The 26686-nt window shown below is 42.8% G+C and overlaps 4 protein-coding genes across 5 annotated transcripts; 3 read left to right on the plus strand and 1 right to left on the minus strand.

The window, feature by feature from the left end:
- The first annotated feature begins 657 nt into the window (after positions 1–657).
- Positions 658–6547, plus strand: LOC138204379 (regulator of G-protein signaling 20-like). The gene is given in 6 exon segments (XM_069159597.1): positions 658–829; positions 1909–2069; positions 4729–4812; positions 4909–5143; positions 5614–5730; positions 5732–6547. Coding segments are annotated over 6 exon segments (816 nt in total). The 5' UTR covers positions 658–682; the 3' UTR covers positions 5804–6547.
- A 456-nt stretch (positions 6548–7003) lies between these two features.
- Positions 7004–11837, minus strand: LOC138204380 (acyl-protein thioesterase 1-like). 2 transcript variants are annotated; one of them, XM_069159598.1, is made up of 10 exons: positions 11616–11837; positions 11376–11450; positions 11234–11265; positions 11049–11114; positions 10826–10873; positions 10665–10735; positions 10466–10539; positions 8393–8494; positions 7547–7723; positions 7004–7433 (listed from the first exon to the last, which is right to left on the minus strand). In XM_069159598.1, exons 2-10 carry the CDS (start codon positions 11442–11444, stop codon positions 7374–7376), a joined length of 699 nt encoding a protein of 232 aa, XP_069015699.1. In that variant the 5' UTR covers positions 11445–11450; positions 11616–11837; the 3' UTR covers positions 7004–7373. The 2 variants fall into 2 exon arrangements, with proteins under 2 accessions (XP_069015699.1, XP_069015700.1); XM_069159599.1 differs by lacking the exons at positions 11049–11114; positions 11234–11265; positions 11376–11450; positions 11616–11837 and adding an exon at positions 10968–11010.
- A 486-nt stretch (positions 11838–12323) lies between these two features.
- mrpl15 (mitochondrial ribosomal protein L15) lies at positions 12324–14759 on the plus strand. Its single transcript, XM_069159600.1, has 5 exons — positions 12324–12491; positions 12625–12782; positions 13258–13423; positions 14120–14243; positions 14329–14759. Exons 1-5 carry the CDS (start codon positions 12387–12389, stop codon positions 14664–14666), a joined length of 891 nt encoding a protein of 296 aa, XP_069015701.1. The 5' UTR covers positions 12324–12386; the 3' UTR covers positions 14667–14759.
- A 6420-nt stretch (positions 14760–21179) lies between these two features.
- sox32 (SRY-box transcription factor 32) lies at positions 21180–22449 on the plus strand. The gene is made up of 2 exons (XM_069159389.1): positions 21180–21486; positions 21761–22449. Exons 1-2 carry the CDS (start codon positions 21180–21182, stop codon positions 22447–22449), a joined length of 996 nt encoding a protein of 331 aa, XP_069015490.1.
- Positions 22450–26686: the final 4237 nt, after the last annotated feature.

Raw genomic sequence — 26686 nt, forward strand, 5'->3', positions numbered from 1 at the left:
TTGAAGGTCATAACAGAAGCCACGCAGAGTTCGGTTTTATAATTCAGTTTCTGTTTGCTCAACGTTAAGTTTTAATTCTCCTGATTTGCTCACCACTGATTTCCACATCCGTTTGGGGACTTTTGACAAGCAGGCCTGTTTAAATGGATCAACACTGCCCTCTGGTGGACTCAAGCGACGCTGGGCCTCGTGAGGATAGGTAAAGTTGCACACGCTGCAATTGGGCTTTCCAGATGTTTGATTGAATTATTTAGAGCCTCGGCGTTAAAAAAAAAAAAAACATCTTGCCATCTATAAATTATTGGAAGGAATGCATCATTTGGAAACCCTGACAGCTTTGCAGTTGCAGAAATCACGAATTAGCCTTGTAACAGAGGCATATTTCGATATTTCAACGCAGCTTAATGGGTGATAACTGATGGGGGTTTATTGTAACAACCAAAATGAAGACTATAATACATTTATTTATAGAATTGGACAAAATTACAGCACGTTTATTGACAACGCAACAGCAGCTGCTTAATAGTATAATCAATGACCACTTAAAAAAAAAAAAAAAAAAAAAAAAAAAAAAAATCCTCAGTATTGTCTGTGCTGTGAAACAGACAGCGAGCTCCCCAGTCTGTCCTGAAGAACCCGTCGCTGCCACAGACAGCGCACATTGTGTTCCGGCTGTTAATACATGAGCGCAGAACAATCTTTTTCACACTTGCAGGAAACGCATGCGCGGAGAGGAAACCAACTGGTTTGTGTCAAGCCGAGGCAGACGGATGTGATCGAGGGGAGGAAAAAAAAAAATCACCTGTATTCTGGCATTCATGGTGACACAGTGAGTACACGTTCATGTTTGATGTTTTTTGTTGTTGTTGTTGTTGTTGTTGTTGTTGTTGTTGTTTTTAACAGCTCGTAGGCCTCCTGAAATCAACGTCAAGTCCTCCTTGTTTGTGCATCTTTTCTCGGAAAATAAGGCGGGTAATTCTAGGATCCGGAGAGGCTGCTGGAGCATCTTTATCTGGACATTCACGCAAACGGAAATATTAAAGATTCATTTTTGGGGCAATTCGTGCACGTACCAAAATGAATATGTCACGGATTACTGCGATGTAAATATTTGCAGATCTGGCTCTTTTTTTTTGCCTTTAAAGAAAAAAAAAAAAAATGAATCAGCTCTGCCTGCTCATTACATTATCAGCCTTTCTGATCAAATGATTTCATCATGATTCCGTAAATGGCTGCTTGGCTTCAGACTGGCTGTTTTTCTTGCATCAACCATCATGTATGTGTGTGTGTGCGTGTGCGTGTGTGTGTGTGTGTGTTTGTGCATCATCTCGAGGATGCGACTGATGGATGCGATTGCTGCGGTCCAAGAGTAACGCCTTGTCGCTATATTACTGCTCATCCCTCACAGACAGAGAGAGGGGGGGGAGTGTGTGTGTGTGTGTGGGGGGGGGGGGGGGGGGGCAGGAGGAGGGGGGCGGGGGCGCGGGGGGGGGGGGTTGCTCATCATATTTGGGTTTTGTTACATTCAGCATGATCCAACAAAGCGGTGGGACATGTCTGGCTTCTCGAGGTGTTCGAGTTGAAATGTCTTCCTGAAGGACGTACGACGCCTTGCTTGCGGATCCAAAAATGTCGACTACTACAGAGGTGCACAAGAAGTTGATCCCTCGCGTCGAGAAGTGGTCGTGCATTCCGCAAGAGACAGGGGTTTTTTTTTTTCATTGAAGAAAATTTCAGAATAAGACCGAGCCAAGGTCTTATTGTTTTATCAATACGTTTTTCTTCTTGTCAGATCTCCTTTGATGTCTTGGGTTGTGATGTTTGCGTGTCCCCTCTTAATGCAGAAATAATCTTCCAGTAAATGCTCTTTCTCTCTCTCTCTCTCTCTGTCTCGTCTTCTCCTTGCAGTCCAGGGGCTCAGAGCGGGTGGAGATGCGTAAGAGACAGATGCAGGTTCATCAGGAAGCAGCTGCCAGTGTCCTCCAAGCGCGCCACAGTATGGGAAACACCCCCACCAACGCCTCAAACGCCTGCTGCTTCTGCTGGTGCTGCTGCTGTAGCTGCTCCTGGTAACTAACACTCCACTGATTCCCACACAGCAGGGCTGGAGATAACAGAGATGTGGTCCAAGGCGATAGGGGGAAGGGGAGGAGGAGGAGGAGGAGGAGGAGGAGGGGGTTCAAGAACCCATCAACTCACAGATTTACTGACGGATGACAGGAACCAATCAAGGGTGAAATAATGGCTTTGGCTACTAATCTAATCCATATTGTTGCGTTGTTTAAAACATTTTTAGAAAGTACAAACACTTGCATTTGATTCCCTGATTGCGGTTTATCTATCATCTATATCAATCACCCTCAGAGGAGTTTCATCTGCCGGGAGAGACTCTTCATCGCATGCGTGCAACACATGGAAGTCAGCTGCGTGCATTCACAAATCACTTTCACTGACAAGCTGCAATATTGTTGTAGAGAATCCAAGATGGATGACGATCAGTGAGACGATGAAAAATGAATTTTGTTCTCCTCTCGCATTAAAAACTTAACACTGCATGAACACACCGCAGACGCACACTGCTAAAAAAAAAAAAAGAAAGAAAAGTCGCCCGCTGAACTGGATGAAAATACAGCAATGACATACAGAAAAGTAAAGCACAGCTGCTGGGTGGAGACCAGCCACGGAGCAAGTGAAGCCCACAAAAATGCATTTCAAAATCTAAAGCCGAAAGGAAACTGCTCGACACCCACAGTGATGCATGATGCATGAATATGAAAAAAAAAAATAAAAAATTGCAGAATGGTCCTTTAAAAGCCACTGAAACGTACAGGCAGGAAATAGACGCAAGAAAAAAAGATTTCTGTCGATTACTTTGTTAATGACAAGTTCATATTTATGCATTCGGATGTTATGTAACGGAAGCAGCAGTACAAAATACATTAAATTACAGCCTCCCACCAGCCGTTAGGGAAGGAGGAGATGCAAGTTCCTAAATACCCTTCAATGTTTAAGACATCAAAACCTGGATATTTGCAGTTACATTTCCACTCAACTCATATTGCATTGCATGGATTATTATATGTTATTGTTCACACTAAAATGAATAGAAAGGTCATTATTTTACCGGTACTGATTATCTGGTATGTCGACTACAAATAATCACTATTTTCATTATCAATTAAAAACACTGAATTCATCAAATTTTTCTTGATTCACTGTTTTGCCCAATTCATGCAACAGAGTCCAAGTTTACATCTCCAGATCTCTTGTTTTGTACGACCAGAGATGTTTAATTTGCAGAGATGTAAAAGCAGAAAATATTTTTATGAATAAACCTGCTGAGTGTTTCAACTTCGGTATTGGATTTAAAATGAATACTATGAAGACGCCTCTCTCGGGTTTGTTCGGCAGCAGCGGCTCAGCAGCGCGTTCCTTTTTGCCTCCACCCTCCCACCCATTCAGCAGCACCACCGCCCACACCATCATCGCGGGGCAACAGAAACTCAGCGGTCCTGTGACCCCACGCCGGCTCTCATTGGCCGAAGGCCTCGGGGGGTTTTAATTTGTTTCGAAATTATCACCCATTTTTCTCGAGCTCCCTCCGAGGACGGAGTTTGCAGAACACGGCCGCGCTAATTCACTCCGCCGGGGACGAGTTAAACATTTTGTCTCTACATCCATGACTTCTATTTAATGCTTGCAAAGCTTGAACGGCCACGCTCCCAGGTGGGATGGCTCTCAGTGGACCCTCACCTGAACCAATTAGTCTACAGCCAGCTGCTACTTCACCTCGTGGGAACATTTCAATTACGCACAATATGATCCCCACAGGGTGAGGTGAATAATAACACATTTTACTATTTACACCAAACGCTCCCACTTGACTGACCTGAACCTGCTGGAGGTGTTCCGTCATTTCAAATGTGGAACAAGCAGAACATACAATACGCTGTGTCGCTGCGCTATAATGCAGGGAATCAATGAACTGTAGTTCAGGAGATAAATCCCATTTCTGTTTTTTTTTTTTTTTTATATTATCGCAATTTACACTACATGGCCAGAAGCATGTGGACACCCCTAGTTCACATAAGTACTGTATATTGTTTCATGTTTAGCTTCATTATAATCTTAATGCTGTAGCATGCAGTATAATATCAGACCAATGGTTCCCCACGTTTTTAATTTATGACCCTAATTGTTTCATCTGGAGACATTTTGAATGACTGAAGAAAGGAAAATATTCTGATTATAGACTGCAAAAAAAACCCAAACATGGTCACCCCTCACTTGTGACCCCAAGAACTACAATTTTAGAGACTAGTGGGTTTCCAACTTTGTGGCAACTGTTTGGGGTAGCCAGGTCCACTGATACGCGAATGGCCCAAATGCACTTGTGACTGAATTGGAGCAAATCTTTTCATCCAGGTTTCAGAACCTGCTGAGAAAACCAGAGGAGTGGAGGCAGGTAAAGTCGTACATTAAGCCCATTGGATGTCCAAAAATGACTTATTTGGGTGCCCGTATGCTTTTGGTCATGCAGTGTATTATAGATACAGTTGTTTTGCAGGAGTGATTTCTTACTCACATCTGCTTTGTGCATTATTTTTTTATTAAGAAAAGTCGACATCAAAGGGCTCTTCGCTATTTCAGACCTGGATGACAAACGACTATAAATAGCCTCATGATCAAAGCAGAACCGTTCTCACTGTGTGTGTTTTGTTCATCTAGTTTGACTGTTAGGAGCGAAGACGAAAAAATACAGAGGTCCACGTGTGAGCGCAGGACAGAGGAAACTACTAATTGTGAAGACAGGTAATGTGACCCGTGCACGACAGAACCTTTGCCAAAATTAAATAATGAATCAATATAGCCACTATTCTGTTCTTCTTTCTTTTCTTTTTTTTCAAGCCCGCAGCCTACCCTGGAAGACGCTCGGTCCTGGGCGATGTCATTTGAAAGGGTGATGAAAAGTGCAGCCGGGCGAAGCTGCTTCAGGCAGTTCCTGAGGACGGAGTTCAGCGAGGAGAACATGATGTTCTGGCTCGCCTGCGAGGAGCTCAAAAAGGAAACTAACAAGACTGTGGTGGAGGAGAAAGTCCGTCAAATATACGAGGACTTCATCTCGATTCTCTCCCCTAAAGAGGTGAGACACCGAGGCCAAGTACCTACTCAAAATGTCCCGATTAAAATTAGTGGTTACGTTAGTCAATCGACAGAAAATACACTGATAATTGCGCAATCTAATTATTATGGATTTATTTTCTGGTTTTAGGGTCTGCTGCTTTTTTTTTTTTTTTTTTTTTTTGGTGTATACTATTGTGTATAGAATATTTTAGGGTTTTGGACTGTTGGTCAGACAAAATACCCAAATTTGAAGACATCATCTCAGGCTTTTATAGACTAAATCATTTACATAACCTACAAATTAATTGACCTTGCAAAATATTATTATTGGGGCAATATCTATCGCCGTGATCAGTAAATTGGTGGGTTATTTTCCCGATTAACCACTTGTCTGTCATGCACTGGTAGAAAAAGCTCAAATGTTTCCCCTCATAATTCCCCCCCCCCCCCCTCCTCCCCACACTTCTCTTTCTCCCACACCTTCACCAGGTCAGCTTGGATTCACGCGTTCGAGACGTGATAAACCGCAATATGCTGGAGCCCACCTCGCACACGTTCGACGACGCTCAGCAGCAGATCTACACGCTGATGCAGAGAGACTCGTACCCCCCGCTACATAAACTCGTCCGCGTACACAGATCTGCTGAAGAGCCTGGAGGAGCCTCCCCCCGAGCCATAAGATTTCTCCACTGCCCGCACAATTAGCTTTCTCCCGGCGCATGCATCCCACCCGAAGGAGTTTTGTGTTCACGTTGGGGAGTCCTGCTATTTAGAGAAAGACGAGACAGGAAAATGAACACTACTTAAACCTGGTCTTTATCCAGCTGCAACTGCTGTTTATTTACCCCACGATTAGCTTACCAAAACCCTCGGAGCAAACGCGAACAAATGCTCGGCTCAGCATCAGTTACTTGTCCAGAAACATATCTATATTTTTATATACTCCCTAGCGCTTGACATTGCACTTTTCTACCTTGTTTAATGAGGGGAACGCATGTATCTGTGAGCACTGCATTTGTATTTAGGTATATTGTGAGCCTTAATGCATATCCAGTTCTTGTAGAAACAAAGTTTTATTTAACGGTAACTTAAGAAGAAGGAAAGTGCCTTGGAATAATATCTTATCCACTAGCACCTTTAGTCTAACATGAACGGTGCCACGATGACTTCACATGTTGGTGCTTTCAGCTCTTCTCAAAGATCAAAGTTTTTACAAACTGGACGAGCTGATACCCGGAAATAGATCCTTGTCTGTGTGTTTCAATACTGTGATATTAGTCATATATTTAATTTAAACAAAACAGGGATAAATAAACTGAATACATGACCATGACCACTGATATATTTGTGTAATTAAAAAAGTGATTTGTGTGAAAAAGCTATTTGAATTCTCACAAATTAAATAAAGCACAATCATATGTTGTTTTTTGCTGTCGTGTGTTATGAACCTTCACAGATTATTCTACGCTTTCTTAAACTAAAATTCATTATTAGACATGTTTCATGCACAGATTACATATTAAGCTGCCTGTGCTTTGTTTGCTAATGTCTTGTGTGGAAATCTGTTTAAAAGGAATATTCTACACGTTACAGCAGCCAAAATCAGTCATTTCCTTCAAAAAAAAAAAAAAAAAAAAAGTCAGTTTTTAGATTCAAAGTTTTGTCTATAAGATGTCAAATGTACTTTATAATCAGGTTTTACGGAAGCCAAAAGAGATGACAGCAAATACTTCAATCTGAGAAGCTGGAAGCAACAAAAATTTAGCAATTCTGCTTAAAAATTTTAAAAAAGCCTTAATTAAATGAGTTGATTTACCAAATAATGAACTTGTTACGGCACTACAACACATAATCTACATCAATGGAAAAAAAAAAAACATTTACCAACAAGCCATTTATTGTGAGACAGCAGGTATTAAACCATAAAGTATAGCCCTAGTTATTATAATACACATATTTCCTGTGAGAAATGGCTCGTCTCGATGGCAAAGAGCTTTGCAATCAAGCAACTAATGTTACTCTACTGTAACACCGAGTGTTGTGTGTGGCTCCAGGTCAGGATGCAGCATCGTTCCAGTCATGCCTCTCTCGGGCCAACGCCTGGCAGCCCCAGTTCCGTCTGGATCTATGAGTAGCAGCGTGGTTTTATTGTCAAGTAAATCAGTGGTCCTCGAGTCCACCGAGTCTCGCTGGACTCAAGCCCAAAGGGACTCCGATGGCGCTGAGCGGGTGAGCGGACGCTCTCCAGTTTATTCATCGCTAATGGGAGGAAGCTGCTTCTCTATGAATCGCTTGATATCCACCATTTCCTGCAGAGGTACAAAACCGAGAAGAAGAAGAAGAAGAAAAAAAAAAAAAAGAAGCGCTCAGACAGAACAATAATGAAAGCTTTAGAGTCAAATATGACCGTCTCCTCACTGACCTCTGGACAGGCGCTGTGAGGTAGACCCCGATACGACTTGAAGGTGACGTTTGCGGGATTGGTGAGGCTTTTCATCTTCTCTGCTGTCTGGCTGCCAAACATGAAGGGGACGAGGGGGTCGGCATCCCCGTGGCATTGTAGGACGTGCATGTCCTTGTTAACATTGTGGGCAGACGCCTGAGAACAGAGGAGATTAGGATTATTTTTATTATCTTATTATCTGACAGATTATGATTTGGCTATGGGATATACCTGCTGTGTAATTCAATTAAAGGAATAGTTTGCAAAAAAAAAATTTTTTTAACTATAGTTATCGATAACAAAAAATATGTGGAAGTACACTGTTGCAACTGACAATCAAATTGAACTCTCAGGTGAACAATTACTTTATTTTTCTTTCCTAATATTCATTGAACGACTTCAAAATTTCTATTTAAGACATTGGATTGGATTTTGGATTACAGTGAACACGACTCACGACAGATTTGCGTAAAGCATGAAAACTCATGAAAGACGCGTTATAGTGTGTCGGATTTTATCCAAAGCGACTTACAACACACTGATGGTACACCATCGGGAGAATTGTTGTTTTTTTTTTCTTTTTAGGGCTCGGTGTCTTGCTCAAGGACGCTTAGACATGTGGACAGAAGGAGCTGGGATTGAACCACCAACCTTCTGATTAGTGTGCAACCCACTCTACCAACTGAGCTACAGCCTCCCTTCCTGTAAGAAGACCATAACTACAACAATTGGACCTGAATGATTATAGTGGCAGTGATTGACAGCTCCATTGCCCATGAGAACACTCAAAATCTCTCCCACGTGTTTTTTTTTTTTTCCCCCTACCTGAGGGAAGGACCGGCGGAGAGGAAGCCAGCAGCTGAGAGCGACGACTCCAGCAAGCTTCTGCTGAGTCGTCAGAGCCGTGTAGAGAGACAACGCTCCACCCTGGAAAAAAACAAACAAACAAACAAACAAACAAACCAGTCCTCATTCCATAGATCTTATGCACCGTTATTAACAGAGAAAACAAGCATGAAATAATCCAAATCATAGCAACAAATCAAGTTTTGTTGATTTCTAACTAAAAATGACTATTAAAAGAAACTATAAAAAATGACATTTCTAATGATCACAGGTTTCACTCTCACCGCTACCCGTTTCCTCCAACAATACCAGGAGCTCGTAGCAGTAGCTTGCAATACTGGGACTAACAATAAAACTGCATTATATACAAGCCTAGCCGATTTTGCCTTCTCAACCATGACTTTATCGACAGTATTATTCTACCATTTTATTTTTCGGTGCAAAACACAGCACACACTAGTGCAAACGGCTGACGATGACAGTCCGCCTCCACGTTCGGTTTTTTTGCTCTGAAGTTATGCCAGTTTCTGTGAGATCTCAAGTCCGCTCTGAAATGGTTTAGTGTGAATGCCCAAGTGTGTGGTCCTGCTTCTCGACTGAATCATCCGAGGTGCGTGTTTTCTCATGATTAAAATATTTTAAAAAAAATCTGTTAAATCTGTCGTTGTGATTGTAGGCTCTGGTGTTTTAAAAAAAAAAAAAAATCGGTTAATAATTTTTATTAAATCCTCTCGTGTGCATCAGGCATTGCAGCCACAACTGTAGAGGATGGATTTTTGGCTTCTTAGTGAGTGGTGTACCTCTTTTCTTTAACTACCAACAACACAATCATTTTCTTTCTTTTAAGTGACAAAAAAAAATGACCCAAAGAGTTTTGTAATATTATGTTTACCAATCGTTAATCTTGCTGTAATCCCATTAAATACTGACAATTTTCAGCAAAAAGCAGCAGATGGAATAAATTGTTAAACTCCATTTTCTTGACATCAGTTTTCTTCTACGCTGTTAAATTAACTGCACAATATCAATACATATGTATTTCAACAAAAATCAACACATTGAGAAGTGAACTTGTGTGCGTGCACCTTTTGATTTTGGTAATTTAAATACATTATTGACTGTACCTGGGATTCACTGCAAAAATGCCGTTATACACTGCTCAAAAAAATAAAGGGAACACTTAAACAACACATCCTAGATCTCAATGAATGAAATATTCCAGTTGAAAATCTTCACTCATTACATAGTGGAATGTGTTGAGAACAAAATAACATAAGAACGATCAATGGAAATCAAAATCATTATCCCATGGAGGTCTGGATTCAGAATCGTACTCAAAATAAAAGTGGAAAAATCAGATCACAGGCTGATCTAGCTTCTGTGGAAATCCCTCAAGACAAGTCCAAATGAGGCTCAGTAGTGTGTGTGTCCTCCACGTGTCTGTATCACTCCCTGCAACGCCTGGGCACGCTCCTGATGAGACGACGGATGTTCTCCTGAGGGATCTCCTCCCAGACCTGGATCAAAGCATCAGTCAACTCCTGGACAGTCTGCGGTGCGACGTGGCGTCGGCGGACGGGACGAGACACGATGTCCCAGATGTGCTGGATTGGATTCAGGTCTGGGGAACGGGCAGGCCGGTCCGTAGCGTCGATGCCTTCATCGTGCAGGAACTGCTGACACACTCCAGCCACATGAGGCCGAGCATCGTCACGCATCAGGAGGAACCCGGGGCCCACTGCACCAGCATATGGTCTTACAATGGGTCTGAGGATCTCATCCCGGGACCTAATGGCAGTCAGGGTACCTCTGGCTAGCACATGGAGGGCTGTGCGGCCCTCCAAAGAAATGCCTCCCCAGACCGTCGCTGACCCACCGTCAAACCGGTCACATTGAAATTGATTCACAATCAGTGTTGCTTCCTAACTGGACAGGTCGATTTCCCAGAAGTGTGGTTGACTTGGAGTTACGTCGTGTTGTTTAAGTGTTCCCTTTATTTATTTTTTTGAGCAGTGTGTAACACATCATCTGCTGCGCACATGCCACACTTACCTGTGAAAATCCACCCAGGACAATTCTATGCGAAGGGATCCCATTCTTCACTTCTTGGTCTATCAAGGCTTTAACTGTGGTGAGAAAAAAAAAAAAAAAAAAAAATTCTAACTTTTGCTGTCAAATCTGACTGAGACAAAAAGCTCTGCATTTTTTTTTTAGCTCGAGGACAAAGTTCAAAATCATTTTACAGACATACTATTTTCCGACGCTCTCTTAATACCGGTCTCGTCTTCGTCTGCATCAGGGCTCAACCCGTAGATATCGAACCTAGAAATGGAAAGACATACAGTGAGGCTCACCGCATACGTGACAACCACACGCTCTACCGAAATGTGCTCGCAAATGCGGGACACTTACCAAGAAGGCATGGACATCCTCATGTTCAAAGAAACAGGCATGGTGGGTCTGTAAGTAACGGAGAGCAGTAACATCACAGTTTAGCCGGTTCAGACATTTTTTTTTACACCCTTTCATGTCAATAAATGGGGGAAATACTGACCATTCAAGTGTAAATAAGGCTTCCCGACTTTCTAAATCTTTCCCTGGTCTTTGCTTTCTCTGTGTCAAGTTATATACTTACGCATGTGGGCAGATGTATTTCACATGTGGCATCCTGATGCCGGCAAAAGCTTCAGCCCAGCCATGCCTGTCATAATGGGGGGGAGAAGGAAAAACATATTTTTGTTTAAATACAGTCCAAATTGCCTTGGAAACTGACATAATTTTTTTTTTACAACAGGGGTGAAACAAAACTTCTTTTCTTACCCAGTGTCACCAAGACCGTGCAGAAATATGACCTGGGGAAAAAAAAAAAAAAAAGCCAGAATAACATCTACTTGAACATTGTTGTTGTTGTTGTTGTTGTTTTTTTAATGTCTAGCTCTCGAGTCACCAACAGAAAACTTACCGCTGCGGTGGCTTTCCGGGCTGCGGGCACAATGGCAGGTAGGGGCGCTGACATGTTATTGCCGCACATACAGCGCTGAGGCAGCGGGTGTGAAGGGAGAAGTTAGCTACGGTTAGCCATTAAAGAGATCTCCCCACCACCTCCTCCTCCTCCTCCTCCCTCTCCCTCCTCCTCCCACCTCCTCCTCCCTCCCCTCCCCCTTCCCCCCCCAGCTGTCAGTGTTGTGTCGGTCCAACTCACGCCGCCGAGTAGAAAACAGTTGAAGGACAAATGCCGGCCGACGGTTGGAGGTCAGGGGTCCGAGCGCCTCCTCTTGCCTCCTCGGTCGCGAAAGCGGGGTATTTTTTTTTGGGGGGGGGAGTTGAGTTATGTGGAAAATGTCACCCCGCCGGATCACTCTTACCGTTGGCACACTTACACGAACAGCAAGCGCCCGCTGACACGCTTTCAGAGTCCCGCCCCTTCTTCCCCTCCCCTTCCGACCACGCGATTGGCTGGTCGCGAGAGGCCGTCTTGCGAATACCGATCACCCATTGGTTCGGGGAGATGTCAATGAGCCCTGATTTAATGACAGTTAAATCCCACACGGTAGCAGCAAAGCACACTGCGGTACCTCAACGAAATGAAGACGATAGGAATAAATGATAACAATATTGAATATATTAAATTACAACATGAATAGTAAACAAATGCCTTAAATAAAAGCTTATGTTGTAACCTTTCAACACAGATTATAGGGTCTAAAACGTCTGTTGTTACGTTTACCGTTAAAAAAAACAAAACAAACAAACAAAAAAACTATTTTATTTTTCTACTACTTCAATACTAATATGTGACATAGCCTAAAACACCTCCCAGATCAACAGTATATGTAGTGCATTTTGGACTATCGTGCTTTTAATTTGAAACGTCGCAGAGCTGAAAAAGAAGTACTTCCGGTGCGCCCGGCCTGTCACGTGACCCGCGTGTCCTTGGTTTGCAAACTGTGAGTGACATGTGAGCAACGGAAACATGTCTTTCCCTAAAAAAACGGGCGCTAAAGCACGGGATATTTTGCAGACTCTGCCGCGGATAACTTTGGCAAACCTGCGGCCTGAACCGGGCGCCCGGCAGCTGGTAAGCTCAAAACACGTCGTCGTCGTCCAGCTATCTTTAGCGACACGCACGGCCAGTTAGCCCGTTAGCCAGCGGGGGGACAAAACGACGTTCAAGGCAAAGAAAAGAGTTGTTTAATGTCCCTGTGTTGCAGGAGAAACGGAGGGGCAGAGGACAGCACGGGGGCAACAGAAGCGGACGAGGACACAAAGGGGAGCGACAGAGAGGCACCCGGCCTCGGCTGGGTTTCGAGGGGGGACAGACGCCCTTTTATCTGGCTATTCCGAAATATGGATTCAATGAAGGACACAGGTACAAAAAAAAAAAATAATAATACCAGCAGTGTTTTCCCAGTTTTTGAACCCCGAGCGTATCATGTATTATTGTTGTTCACAAGCAAAGAAACAGATCTTGCATTTGAAGTTGTTGTTGTTGTTGTTGCTGCACTTGTAAAAGGCATCGTGTCCAAATCCTAATGTCTCTCACGACCTCGGTGTTGTGACATCACCAGTCCAACAAGCCTCTGTATTATCTATTCACAGGTGTCATAAAGTATCAGAGGACAACCACCAAATCCTTCAGAAATTGTCATTGCGTTGCTGAAGTCACCCGACTGCACAGTGAATCTATTAAAGCTCAAATGTTGCTTTCCATCACGTGGGCGTTATTGTACTTTAAGTTTAAGGTGTCTGTTGTTGTTGTTGTTGTGTTTTTTGCAAAGCCCGAGTGCTACATTCAAGCACCAACATTAACCCGTGCGTTTTGTAATGTCTTTGTTCCACCTCAGTCGCCGTCCGCAGTACAAGCCTCTGACACTAAAACGACTGCAGTACCTGATCGACCTGGGACGCGTCGACCCGACGCAGCCCGTCGACCTGACCCAGCTCGTCAATGCCAGAGGAGTGACGATCCAGCCGCTGAAGAGGCACTACGGAGTCCAGCTCGTAGACGAGGTGACCGCTGCACCCGGGCCTCTTCACGCCTACCGGAGAGAGTTAGAAGAGAATTAGAAAAAAAAAACTGCTCGCTCATCTTCGGCGGTTACAGACGGCGAACATCCAACTGCAGTAAAAAATCAGCTACTGCCGATGGGGGGGGGGGACAGATGAGAGAAACCGTGTCATTTTTGTCAGAGGAAACGAACATGTTAAGAGCAGAATGAGACCATTTGATTTTATGGTGGCTGGTTTTACTTTTAAAATACAGGTAACTTGTCTTTGAAAAGCAGAAAAATGTATATAGAACATGCCTTCATGAAGAAAAATACTCATTTCTCTTCCGTGTTTTGTTTTGTATTAATAACACACACCAAAAAAAAGATGGGAAAATACAATGGAAATTGTCAGTAGAGCTGCGGGTCAGCCTCATTATGTCCATAAAGACATCGGTTCAACACTTTACACATCGATGAAATGAAACATGGTGTAAAAGAAGCTTAATTATATGTTTTAATTGCTGGAAAAAAAAAAGAAATCAGGCCTTCAGGATCCAGAACATGTCATATCTGTGGCTCCTGGTTTAAAACTCTAACCAGTAGGTGGCACCACACGACAGCGTTGTCACTGTGACCGACCGAGATCGAGATGCTGTTGTTGACCTCTGTTTTTCACCCGTTTCTGACAGAAGTCCGTCTGTTTGTTCTTTTCCAGGGTGCCGACATTTTCGCAGCAAAGATCAACATCGAGGTTCAGAGAGCGTCTGAAGGTGTCATAGCTGCGATTGAGAGGAACGGAGGGGTCATCACGACTGGTTTCTACGATCCCATAAGCCTCGGTAACTAACGAAAGATCCGGTTTGTTTTGCATTTAATGTTGTGTTTTAGATCAGAAGCTTGAAAAATATCCTGTCATTTGTGCAGGGATTCTCATCAAGCCAGTCCCGTTCTTCTTGCGCGGGCAGCCAATCCCGAAGCGAATGTTGCCCGGGGTGGACATGGTCCCGTATTACACAGGTGCCGAAAATCGGGGTTACTTGGCGGACCCGGAAAAAATCCAGCAGGCCCGGCTCGCCCTGGCACAGAAGTATGGCTACGTTTTGCCAGACATTTCAAAGGATGAACTGTATCACATGCTGGCCATGAGGAAGGATGTCCGACAGATCTTCTTTGGCCTCGCTCCAGGCTGGGTTGTTAACATGCCGGAGAAGAAGATTCTGAAACCGACTGATGAGAAACTGCGGAAATATTACAGCTCGTAGGTGTCGGAGAAAGTTAGCGTTTTATGTACAGCGACGGCCAAAATCATTTTACATGGCATTCTGTGTTGTCATTAAACTTCATCTTTAAAACTACACATTGCCGTTTTAAGGGAATTAGAATTTGCTGCCGTAAGTTTCATACAGCTCAATCATGGATCTGTTTTATGCTGCATTCATTAGTACTTGAGGGACTGACCGCGTACAAGCACAACCGACTCCGACTCGTGCTGCATGATGGAAGGAACGTGAACTGTAACAGGTGAGGGGGAAATAAGGAAAATAAGATAACTCAAAGAATGAAAACAGGAAACAGATGCCTGGTGATGTGTGCTACTTGTGAAATGGGTTGCCTAGGCCCTAGAAGGGGAGTTTGAAATTAGTCACAGGCAGCTGTATCCTGGTGTGGACGTTCAAAAGATCCCTCCCCCCCCCACCTCCCTCCTCGTCGAGTACAATCACAGACAAACACATAGTTTGCCCGGTTCTGCTTCAGAGACATAAAAATGCCAAGAACACATGTTCATACGAATATAATTTAATTACCGGGCTTCGCACCCATCTTGATGTGGTATTTGTCACCTAAGGATCTTTACTGTCGCAAAACTTTGCAGTCCAGAGATTTAAAGTAAAGACACGATTTTTGTGTTGCCCAATCGCATTTAGATTTTTGCAATATTACGGGTCATGCAGGTTATAATTTACACGCTGCCTGTACTAGAATACAGACTTGTAAGGTTAATAGCGCTCTTGTATTTTAACTTCTCAGCGCGCATGTTTATTTTTTGAAGTCAAAATGGCACAATCGCTATAAATAACTTGGTATTTTACGCTGATATTGTCTTAAGGGACGCTGCCATAGAATTTGTTCTAGTATAAAAACACTTTATCAAAGGAAGCATATGTTTGTGTGTGTGTGTGCGTGTGCGTGTGTGTGTGCGTGTGCGCAAGACCACGAGCATTGTGTTTTTCTAAAATCCCCTTTGCCATGTTGGTTACATGTAGGCAGGTCTCAATTATGCAAGAAGATGAAGTGATGCACATACAACTGATAAAATCATTTTTACGTTGAATTCCTCAGAGTGTTGGTAAATGTCATCATTTGTTACCCTCTGAGTGAAAGGTTTCATTTTTGATGACTTTGCTGGTGGTTCCCTGAGTGTTTTCCTGAATCTCGAGTATCCCAACGAGCTGCACAAGTAGTGGATACATACACAGGCGGCCCTGCCAGGAAAACCAGCCCAAATCCTTACAGCATAATACTTTAAATAAATCACGCCACAGGAAAGAAACAGCACAATCATTGTTTATGGCAGAACCACAGCGCTTATCTTCAAAGCAGCAGATCCTTTTGAATTTCTATCAGGTCTCAGACGAGCAACAGAGAGAGAAAAGGAGTGAGCTGAAAGTTTGAGGCACAAACTTCAGCCCTGTGAAGTCGACGTGTGGTCGCTGTGAAACAGAATTAGTATTTTCCTCAATCAATTCACTTTGGCTAAAAAGATCGACTAGCCCGTTTTAAGAAAGCATTTTGTCTGTGGTTTGTGCTCCAAATGATGTAATGTCTGAGTCTAATTAGTTCACACTATTTAATTAAACATTCAGGCATTGTCGCTGAAGTTTAGCGGATTGTTTTGGTTATCTGCTGCCCTGAATAAGCTGTTTAGGACAGACACCGATATGGTGTCTCACAAGTCTCCTCAAGTTCCAGTTAATAATTAGGGCTAATTACAGCCCTCTTCCTCCTCTGTCTGCCGAGGACAGACGTGTGGCGGAGGTCTGGTATCACCGTCAGACATACACATTGAATCATGAGGCACCCGAAAGCAACATGTTTAAAACAAAACAACAACAAAAAAATGGCCTGCTGTGGCAGTAAGACATCCAAAGCTTTTATCTGGATAATAAAAGATTCGGAAGACCTATTCAGTCCTGCAGATAAGACTCTTATCAGCGTAGAATACAATTCCTAATTTACACAGAATAGCGTTTTGGCAGCATGAGTGGAGCTTGGCCTCATTAGCCAGTATCAGTCTGAGCAGGTTTGCATGGAAGACAAATGAAATGCAATTAGAAAGCAGTCTGATCAGTTGGTTCAACGGGGAAAGGAGCTTCACTGAGGATGTGATGAGGGTATTCATCAAAACTCTGGCCTGTATGGCCAAAACAACAAAAAAAAGCACACATTGATACTAGATATTGATTGAAACCTGATCTTTTTAAATGATACAGAGCAACAACTCGTGATTATTTTAAGTACCAATTAATTTGTTTAATATTCGTACTAGAAATCAATCAATTTAGTACAAATTGTCAAAAACTATGAAAAGAAAATACCAGAAAACAAGTTCAAAGTGACCTTATTGGATCACTATTTAAAAATGAGATTTATGAAACAAAAAAGTCATTAAAACTACTTGACTCTTCAAAAATGTTTAAGTATTTCCTTCTCCCACACTTTATCCCATATATATTGTTTCTTACATTTAAAACATGTTGATATATTTCTTACAAATAGTTACTTTAACATAGTTATTGAATTTGATATGTACTTTTGGCAGTCATAGTACACATTTTATAATGCCTGTTTGACCTTTTTATAAAGGCTCAATATTCCAAAGCTCGTATCTTTAATGTGTTTATTTTGCTCAAACACATATATATTCAATTTACAATATATAAAACAGAAAACCTTTTTTTTTTTTTTTTTTTTTTTAATTTAAAAATAAATAAATAATGGAAATACCAAGTATTTGCCATTTTGTCATAATAAATGACAGCAGAGATCCCCCAAAAATATCATAATTGTTGACCGTTGCTGCTTGTTTCAGCCTTCGGATGCAGAAGGGGGGTTCAAACCAGTGTAAAAGTGCCTCAGCTCTTGTGACTTTGCCTGATGTGCTGCACCCTGGACATTGCACCACCTGGGCTGAGTGCGTTTGAAATCCGGCTCCTTATCTCTGCTCGGAGGTGGGGGCATCATTGTGTTCTGTTAATGAGGCTACAGTAAGCCTATCTACACCAGGGTGCATGTAATCCCCTCGGGTGGGCTGACGTAGGGGTGGGCTGAAGTAGGGCCGGGGCCTGGGCCGGGGCAGGGCAGGGCGCTGTTTACACGAGGAGTGTGGAGGCTCGCACCGGGGACAGTCAACAGTTGAATCTGCTCAAACATGTGATTAAGGGTGGGAGGTCGGGAAGGAGGTGGGAGGAGTGGGGGGGGGGAGGGAGGGGGGCACATACCACTGCATAGAATGGTGTCTGAGACTTTGACATAGTCAATCTTGATGCTGACCTGCTGTGCCCATACAATACAACACAATGCAATACAGTCCCTCGCTGCGAAGATCATGGTCACCTGAGACAACAGTATAATATCCTCTTCACACCTTCCAGCTATGAAACAATGCGGCGCTTCATGAATGAGTCTCTGTGAGGAGAGTCGGTGGGATGGCACCGAGGCCGAGGCGCGCTATCCATACAGTGGTTCATTATCAAAAGGTCAAGCTTGCAGGCCTCCCCGCTTCGCACTTCTGTGGGCTCCCTCATCTTTGTGCTTTGGATGGGAAAAAAAAAAAAAAAAACGTGCCTTCAGGTCAGAAATCCTGAAACCGATATTCAAATTTGTTTTAAATCCGTAAGGAGAGAAGAACCTGGAGATGTTCAGCGGCTGCTGTGTCATCTTCGTGATAAAAACCACAATCCACGTGCTGAAAACAGCAAATGCGGTGTACGTGTCGTCACAGACCACCTGTTCGGTGCTCCGGTGTCCGGCCCGGACAACCTTCCGCGGACGCCGAGAAAGAAGCGTTCGTAAATCCTGCTGAGCTGTCCTATTCCCGCAAGGGCGTATTCCTCCACAGTGCAGCCTGGCCATCGCCGATCCAAAGTGAAGAAGCAGAGGAGCGTCCCATATATGAGTTCTGTCCAATACAATGGCACATTGTGATCAGAAAGCCGCAGAGAGACAATCCCTATTCAGAAAGTATAGTGCCCATTCAAGCTGCGGCACTCTTGCTTGTTTGGCTGAGACAATGCATTGATACTGTCACCTGCCGTCACCTCATAGATTAGTGTTCATTATAAGGAAGGGAATAACTTTTAACTACGTTTCAGCCAATAGAGGTTCTGTAAGCGTCCTGGTGGTAAACTGAGGCGCGGAAGAAATTGGTGACAATCGTTAAAATGGTCAGCGTTTTAAATTCGGATTCAACACCACCCCTTCCCCCCCTTCAAGACACAAACACACACACACACACACACACACACACACAGTCTTATATTTAGCCGACTCGATCGACGCCGATGACCAGTCGAAACTAACGTTATTGTATTCACGCAGCGTTGTTCAAACTAATTGATTAAACCCATTAGCGCTTTTCACAGCGCATTGGCGTGTGCGTCCCGTTTCACACCGCGGATGTGGATTCAGCCTCTAATTATGACAACCTGTGAAACACACACACACACACACACACACACACGCACACACACACACACACACACACACACCAAACAAACCGCAGGCCAGACAACCATTTATTCACTTGAAAGAATAATTCTGTTTTAAATATGTCTCTGTTTCCTCATCGATTTTTCTGATTTCTTTTAATGTTATCTCCCCCTCAGAGCCACATGCCAGCTTATCGGTTTCGACTGATACCGAAAAGGTTTAAGTTAACCTGCTTAAAGATCACGCCTTTAATCACTTCGGCTGTTGAATTTTGTCGATGACACAGTATTGATCGAGCGTTTTCATTATGATATCCAGCTCCATTAAGGGCCGACTAAATAAGGGCTCAACCGAAGTCCAAAACTTGAAGTGCGCGTTATTACACCCTTTAAATTGGAGATCTGTGTTTTCTGAGACATGTATATTCTGGTTAAAAAACAAAACAAAAAAAAAAAAAACAACAACTCCCCTTTAGTGTACTGCCATTCCTTGTGTATTAACCCTCTCTGCTCTGAATAGTAACACGAAGTATTTACAATTTAAAGAAAAGATGCATTAGTGACTCGTCCGCAGGAACAAAGCAGGTCGGGTGCAGGTCTCACTCAAGGCCGCTCCGTCCGTGTATCGCACATTCAACTTCTGCCGCTGTCTGCATAACGGCATCTATTGTTTGTGTAATGTTTGTTGTCACCATACAAAGACAGATATTCTTTGAAACCATACAAGAGAAGCGCGCACCTGTAATCACGTCCTGTTGTATTACAGTGGAATCGCGCGCCTCCAGAGTTTCTTCTTTACTACAAGGTCATTTCATGGATTTCACATGTCAAAAGTGACTTCATGTTTTAGCCTGTTTTATGTCTTAGGCTCTGCGTCCCCATTATAAACCAATGATTTACCCTACCTGTTTGTGTTTAAAATTAGTTTATTCTTATGGTCTTGCTCCTTTTATTTCATTTCGTGTGCAATGATAGTCTATTTTACTGCTGTTTCTTCTCATATTCATAGGAAAATAAATGTTAAAATGTATCATCATTTAAAATGAGATAAACATTGTAGGGGAAATGATCAAATAAATGTTGCAGATATTTTTTTATTTTATTCTGAAATCAGTGACCATCCTGCTTTAGTTTCCGAGTCTGATTCTCTGCTGATTTCAATACAATTTTGTCTTTTTTGTGGTAGCACCAAAAGGCTGCAGTCTATTATTTGTATTTTGTCATCTTTTTGTTTCAGCTGATAAATATAACAAAGAATTTTTTTTTCTTTCTGTTTCGATATCCTGGATGTGAACTCATCACGTCCCTTTGTGCCTATCACGGGTTTTTTTTGTGTCGCGCAAATATTTGTCCCCGGTAATCGTGTAATAAACACGCCTTGATCATGTTTGTTACAGTCCTGTAAAATGTACTTTGATAAAAAACAGTGGATGGCCGATAAGAGCTGAGCGTCACAATGTAATTAGTAACCAGCCTTTTGTGCAGAAAACTTTGATGTTCACCCCGATTCCCTCCCTGCCTCTCAGGTCCTATTGATTCCTCTTCTCTCCAATGATAAAATGCGATTTGTTTTTTTCTAATGCAGTTGCGGTGCAGCACAGCAAGGGAACATGTCTTGGTCTTTTCCTCGCATTAAAGCACAAAGACCACAGGAACTCTTAGTATTAACGCAATTCCCCCCCCCCCAAAAAAAAAAGGTTAAATTACTTTTTTGTGATCATAAAGTGGGAAATATAAACATGCTGACTCAACACATACCTAATACATAAACGTGAGCTATTCGGGTTTGTTTAGCTTCATGCACGGGGGCAATTATAATTTTATGACTACATATCGTGAGTTTTATTACAGACTCCAGACTCCCATGTGAAGTTTCGTCAGATCCTTGACTGGGGCGTCAGATGGGCCTATCACCGACCTGAGAAAACACCTGGAATTGCCACCTTGGATCCACTCCTCCTGGCCTCTTATTGGCGGAGCGGCCACATATATCCGTCACTCTACATCAGCGAGGCTATGACAGCGGCCTGCTACACAACTGAAACAGCATCATCACCATCTGCAGCCATGCATTTCAGCCACAACCCCGCTGTCTTCCAGCTGTGCGCAAACAGCGCCAAGTTGGAGAGCGAAGACTCGGGCAATGCAGACGGGGAGCAGATGACCGAGGTGCGCTCCCCGAGTTCAGGGCCGTCCAGCCCGCTGTCCGTAAACTCGGACTCCTTCTGCAACAGCCCCGAAGCAAAGTCTACGCCAACACAGGCGAGGGTCAGGAGGCCCCTGAACGCCTTCATCATCTGGACCAAAGACGAGCGCAGGCGCCTGGCGCAGCTCAACCCAGACCTGGAGAACACGGACCTGAGCAAAATACTCGGTAAGAGACGAACTAAATTATAACTAACTATATCTTACTAAATTACAAGCAAATAAGACCATTTGTTGCTCAAGTTAAAATGCCCTATAAGATCCCTCCGACAAAATAAGAGACTTTTATTCGCTTAACTTATATTAGAAACCGTGATATTACTGTAACTTTGTTCAAAAGTATCAAACCAACACATTAGAGTCCCAAGTTTTACTGGTTTTTAAAAGTCAGTTTTACAAAACCAATCCAAATGCAGATCATTAACCACACTATGTTCCCACAGGAAAAACCTGGAAGGCCATGTCCTTGTCTGAGAAGCGCCCATACATGCAGGAGGCTGAGCGTCTGAGAGTCCAGCACACCGTCGACTATCCCAACTACAAGTACAAACCCCGCAGGAAGAAGCATCTGAAGAGGAGCTCCAAGCCGCAGACTGCCGAATCATCTGTACCCTTTCTCTGCAGCTCGGGCTACAGCGTGCCCTACAACCTCACCTACCTGCTGCAGAACCAGCAGCAGACCTTCCCAAAAACACCAACTTTCCCAAACTCTCCGGCCCACGTCGCCCCTTTGCACAGCAGCTACGCAAACACCCCTGTTTATCCAGACCGAGCAGCAGCAGCAGCCAACATTTTCTCAAACAACCCTGTCATGCACTTGAACCCTCCCGCGTGCCCTGCAGAACCTCTGGTGTATTTTGGCCCTCAGTACGGGCACATGCAGTATGGCTTCTCCAGCTCTGCAGGTCCCCATGTGCAACAGGGGGAGTCCAGGGACAACGGGGGCCCGCAGGTCCCTGCCGGGCCCTCCTTTGAATTTTACTTGGAACAAGTTCAGCTGGACATGCTGTACGATCTGGACCGCAGTGAGTTCGAACAGTACCTGGGTCCGAACCCTCACGGGCCTGAGTCAGCGGATCTCAGCTGCTACCAAACGCAGAGCTGCCGCAGAGAGGGACGCCTGCTGTCATGAAACACTCTAAAAGGTGTATTTATTTAAATTATTTCACTTAAAAATGACTCCTGCAAGTGTATATATGTTGTTGTTTTTTTTGTCAAGTTTTGTTCTTAAATGACAAGTGTGTTGTCCTCCAGTGTTGCAAATCATCTCAATAAATAAATCCAATTCAACTTAAAAGGCTTGTTCTTGTTCTCTTTAACGTCTTTAAAATGAAAAATAAGTTCAGACTAAAACCCATAAAAAAACACTATTATTTTTTAAATAGTTATTAGAATTACACTTTGAAATACTCAAATTTAGCAGCTTTAAAACTGATTTAAAAAAAAGAAATTTTTCAAAATGTATGTTGCAAAGACCATAAAAAACTGATTTATGGGCCAAGGGTGCAAAAACTGTTTCCCACTCTTCCCATAATGCAACTTGATAGTACAAGCAGTGTTTTTGTAGAAACCTTTACATTTCCAATCTACATTTATTACTTGGTAAAACATACACTATGTGGGATCCCGGATGAAAACATACATTTAAATACTGTATTTCTAATCTTAACATAATAAATTGTAATAAAGCTAGTCCTCTGGATACATAAGTGTAACCTGGTGTAACAACGCCGCCCTCCATTCAACGCCAGTCAGCGGTACTTCTGCTGGATGTTTAAGCTTCACTCTACTGAATGATAATGCAATCAGTTGAAGGGCCTTCTGATGAAAGGGGAAAATTTCTCTTGAGATCACGTGACAAGTGAGTTCAAGGTTCGTATCTGCCAACAGGACTAGTCACATGAAAACTACTTTGGAACCGTTCGTCCAATCAGCAGCTTTCAGCGGCGTGATGTGGAAACTTAAAAGAGTGCGCTGCACAAACACCAAGACGGAAGTTTCAGTGACATGGAGGAGATGGCCAGTATCGAGTAAAGAAACTTTTGAATCTATGGCTAAATAGTTATATAATCATAGATTATGAATATTTCTATAAGGAGGAGATATAAGTATAATTTTGATATTGTATTTAATAAAAAGATTCTTTTTTTAAAAACACAAGATACACATTCAAAACAGCTTGTTTACATATCTTAGAGCGAGCATGCAGGGGATCTGTAAAAGTTTGTTTACTGCTTATAAAAGTTCCAAATAAAGTGTTACCAAAACGGTTATCTGAACTCTTCCCTGCTGAGATCTTTCTTTTTCTCTTCTGTAAATCAAACTGTATGCTGTGATTGTGATTGAGGGTCGCCATACAGAACATGGAACTGCATGACAGTCAGCCACAGACATTACACAGCTCTCTCTTCACAGTACGAGCCCTGATGCACATTATTTCAAATATCTGTTACATTAAACAATGTGGGGACTACACTACCCCCCTCGCCCCCCCGCGCCCCGCCCCGGCTCTTTGGCAAACTGTTGACACACTGTTTTATCTCCATCCACATGTCTCTCTTGGCTGAGCGAGGGAAGTAGGGTGGGCGCCAGGGGCATAAACTTCCCAACTTCCTGTTTCATTTTAAAACATTTCACAAAGGCTCTAAAAATATGCCCCAAAATCGACATATCTCCAAACTCATTCGACTTTGGCTGCCAAATGTTTACCCATTTAGGAAAATGTTTACTTCCTTGTCCCATATTTTCTGTGTCAGAGCCTGGAGGCTGAACTCTGTCCTGGACGGATATGAAGAGGACAGAAGCCTGAAGTGTCTCCAAGATGTCAGATGCTGCAAGGATGAAACCCTCTGAACGTCCCACCCAGTGAAAAGCAGTGAGAATATATTGTTATTTGTGTCGATGTACTTAATAGAGCGCTTTTTTTTTTCTTTTTTTTTAAACCAAGCACGCAGGTTTGAATCATGAGGCCAAATGGCTCCACGTCACACCTCTTTAGAAGACTTTCTGAAGTAAAAAAAAAAAACAACTGTTAATTTCCAAAAATTAAAAATCCAAAGGTAAAATAACAAAAAAAGACAAAGAAATGATATAATATGCAATACAATTTTTGAAAAACTCAGTCTGACCTGATCATTTATTTTTTGGTACAACAGTTTTTGGATAATGGGTTTTCTTCTTTCTTTGTGCAAACTTTAGTCCAGACAAAGATGTAAGATATCAGAGGTTTGCTCATATCCACTATGATTATTGTGCTTGAATTTGTACGTATACTACAAGTATCACTGGCAATTATGTTTACTGAGAACTTAAAAAAAAAAGTCAAAACATGAAATTAAAATATTCATCTCATACACAATCTAATTTTGTCATTTTGACATTTTATAAACAGAAAACTTTATATTTTAGGGAAAAAAAAAATTCAGCTTTTATAAAATATGTTTACCAATATTTTTTCCCTCAATCAGCCTTTTTGTTGCGTATGTTATCACGTATTTCTGTTCAGAGCCTTGATGATAACCGAATCAAACCTCATCGTAAAGAGGCCACGTGCCGAGAGTCATTTATCTGCTCCTTCAAAATAAAAACTGCAGAGCAACCGAGGAGGTTTCCATCACACACTTCAGAAAGCTTCAACCGGGGCAAAACAGCCGATTCTATCAGGGTAGCTCGTATTTGATTAAACAGCCGGCATCTGTTTTTTTGGTTTTTTAAATGGGTTTGCGCAGGGAAGTGTTGTTATGAATCAGTGAAATGGAAATCAGTTCCATATAAGCGTTGGGAGGAAGTGGATGAGCGCAGAGGCTGAAGGAAGGACGAGCTCGAGGGGAGGAGAGCGCTGAAGGAAAGTGAAGACCTGCCGCGGTCCGACGCCACCTGAATGAGCGGAAGAAATCTGACGTCAGTTCAACTCCCAGGACAGTATTACAAAACACACTTGCAATGAGAAATGCAGAAAAACACCGTCATGTCAGATATTAAGTGCAAGATATTAACAATATATGCGAATTGAACCTGCCTTCAGTCATCATGTTTCCTCTGTTATCAACTTGAACTCAAAGCTGGGGGTTCAACTCGTTGTTTTTCCTCAAACTTCGGCCCCTCGGCAACAATTAATGACCAGTCGCAGGAACTTCCTGAAGGAAAAACAACGGGATGATATCAGCGCTTCAGGTGAAAATATCATCAACAATAAACAGCTGTGGAAATGGCAGCGCGACACATCAGATATATTTGTTATTTTTATGAAACTTTTTTCAAATATTTACAAGGTTTTGTTTTGACGAGCTTCTGGTTTATCAAATGATATTAAATAAGTGAAAGTATCAGTAAATAAAACCACATATTATTGAGGGCAACGAGTGCAAAGTGTTCACAGGTTAAATGGCCTCCTGGTCTGAATATCTGGAACGTCTATGTTACATGTGTGTCGTCTCTCTCCTTAGATATTTACATCAGAAATGTGCTGCAAAACTCACTTGGAGCCTGTTTTGAGTTCATCACCGGTGAAGAATGTGAAAAATCTCAACATGTCAAACAGGCTGTAATTCAGCAGAAACATTCCTCAACCATAAAAAAGAAAAAGAAAAAAACTTCTCCTTGTTAGTTATTAAATATGTAAATATGCCAACTCTGCTTGTCCAATATTGACACAGGAATAGCTGGAGTTTATATTAAACCTAAAAAGAGATCCGTGCTCACCAACCTGTGACATTCTTGAGATTTTGTGAGCCATAATTAGATTTTTCGGGTCTTACCTTCAACACGAAGGTCATCTATAGCTTCCTGTCCAGAGTGCAGTTTGGGTAAATTCGAGGCTGCTGTCTGCAGATAATGCTCATCCGAGTATTATCCTGCGAGGACGTCTGCTCCGTGTGAAGCAGAGGAGGGAACTCAAACAGGAAAGAGACGAGAACCGAGACACTCGACAGTTTCTTATCCCGAAGAAGTGATGAGGTGAAGTGAGACTCAGACCCATGAAAGGAAGAGTTTTCGGTTAGATTTGATCTGTCTGATCACTTTATTATGAGTCAGTCTAATCAAGCGCTAATTGGGCCTATCAGATTACGACAACCTCATCAGACTCGCCCCGCATCGGAGGCTCAGCAGCTTTTCACCCTGCGTGTCTCGCAGGTTTGCGTCCACGGCAGCCGTGTCACTTCAGATAAGACGAAGACACGGCCTTCGCGTAGACGTCAGCGGGTTCTACAGAGAGTTCCAGTGAGATCATCTGATCCTCCCGTCGCTGAAAACCAACACGGGGACACAAACGTAGCTTTCCTGAAACACTGGTACGCTAGATAACGCGCACTATATTGGAAAGTGTTCATTGTGAAATCTGTGGATCATTCAGAGGCGAGGACACCGTT

The sequence above is a fragment of the Embiotoca jacksoni genome, unplaced genomic scaffold (genome assembly GCF_022577435.1).
Source record: "Embiotoca jacksoni isolate LCO1_2020_lvr unplaced genomic scaffold, fEmbJac1.0.p SCAF_25, whole genome shotgun sequence".
Taxonomy (NCBI): domain Eukaryota; kingdom Metazoa; phylum Chordata; class Actinopteri; family Embiotocidae; genus Embiotoca; species Embiotoca jacksoni.

What these genes read in the sequence shown, in the direction of transcription:
- LOC138204380 (XM_069159598.1), bottom strand. Translation starts at nt 11,444, where the DNA reads ATGTGCGGCAATAACATGTCAGCGCCCCTACCTGCCATTGTGCCCGCA. An exon ending in TCCGCCGGTCCTTCCCTCAG is followed by an intron (nt 7,724 to 8,392) that starts GTAGGGGGAAAA and finishes CTCTGTTCTCAG; the next exon opens with GCGTCTGCCCACAATGTTAA. An exon ending in CTCACAGCGCCTGTCCAGAG is followed by an intron (nt 7,434 to 7,546) that starts GTCAGTGAGGAG and finishes GTACCTCTGCAG; the next exon opens with GAAATGGTGGATATCAAGCG.
- mrpl15 (XM_069159600.1), top strand. Translation starts at nt 12,387, where the DNA reads ATGTCTTTCCCTAAAAAAACGGGCGCTAAAGCACGGGATATTTTGCAG. An exon ending in GGATTCAATGAAGGACACAG is followed by an intron (nt 12,783 to 13,257) that starts GTACAAAAAAAA and finishes GTTCCACCTCAG; the next exon opens with TCGCCGTCCGCAGTACAAGC. An exon ending in CTACGATCCCATAAGCCTCG is followed by an intron (nt 14,244 to 14,328) that starts GTAACTAACGAA and finishes TCATTTGTGCAG; the next exon opens with GGATTCTCATCAAGCCAGTC.
- sox32 (XM_069159389.1), top strand. Translation starts at nt 21,180, where the DNA reads ATGCATTTCAGCCACAACCCCGCTGTCTTCCAGCTGTGCGCAAACAGC. An exon ending in GGACCTGAGCAAAATACTCG is followed by an intron (nt 21,487 to 21,760) that starts GTAAGAGACGAA and finishes ATGTTCCCACAG; the next exon opens with GAAAAACCTGGAAGGCCATG.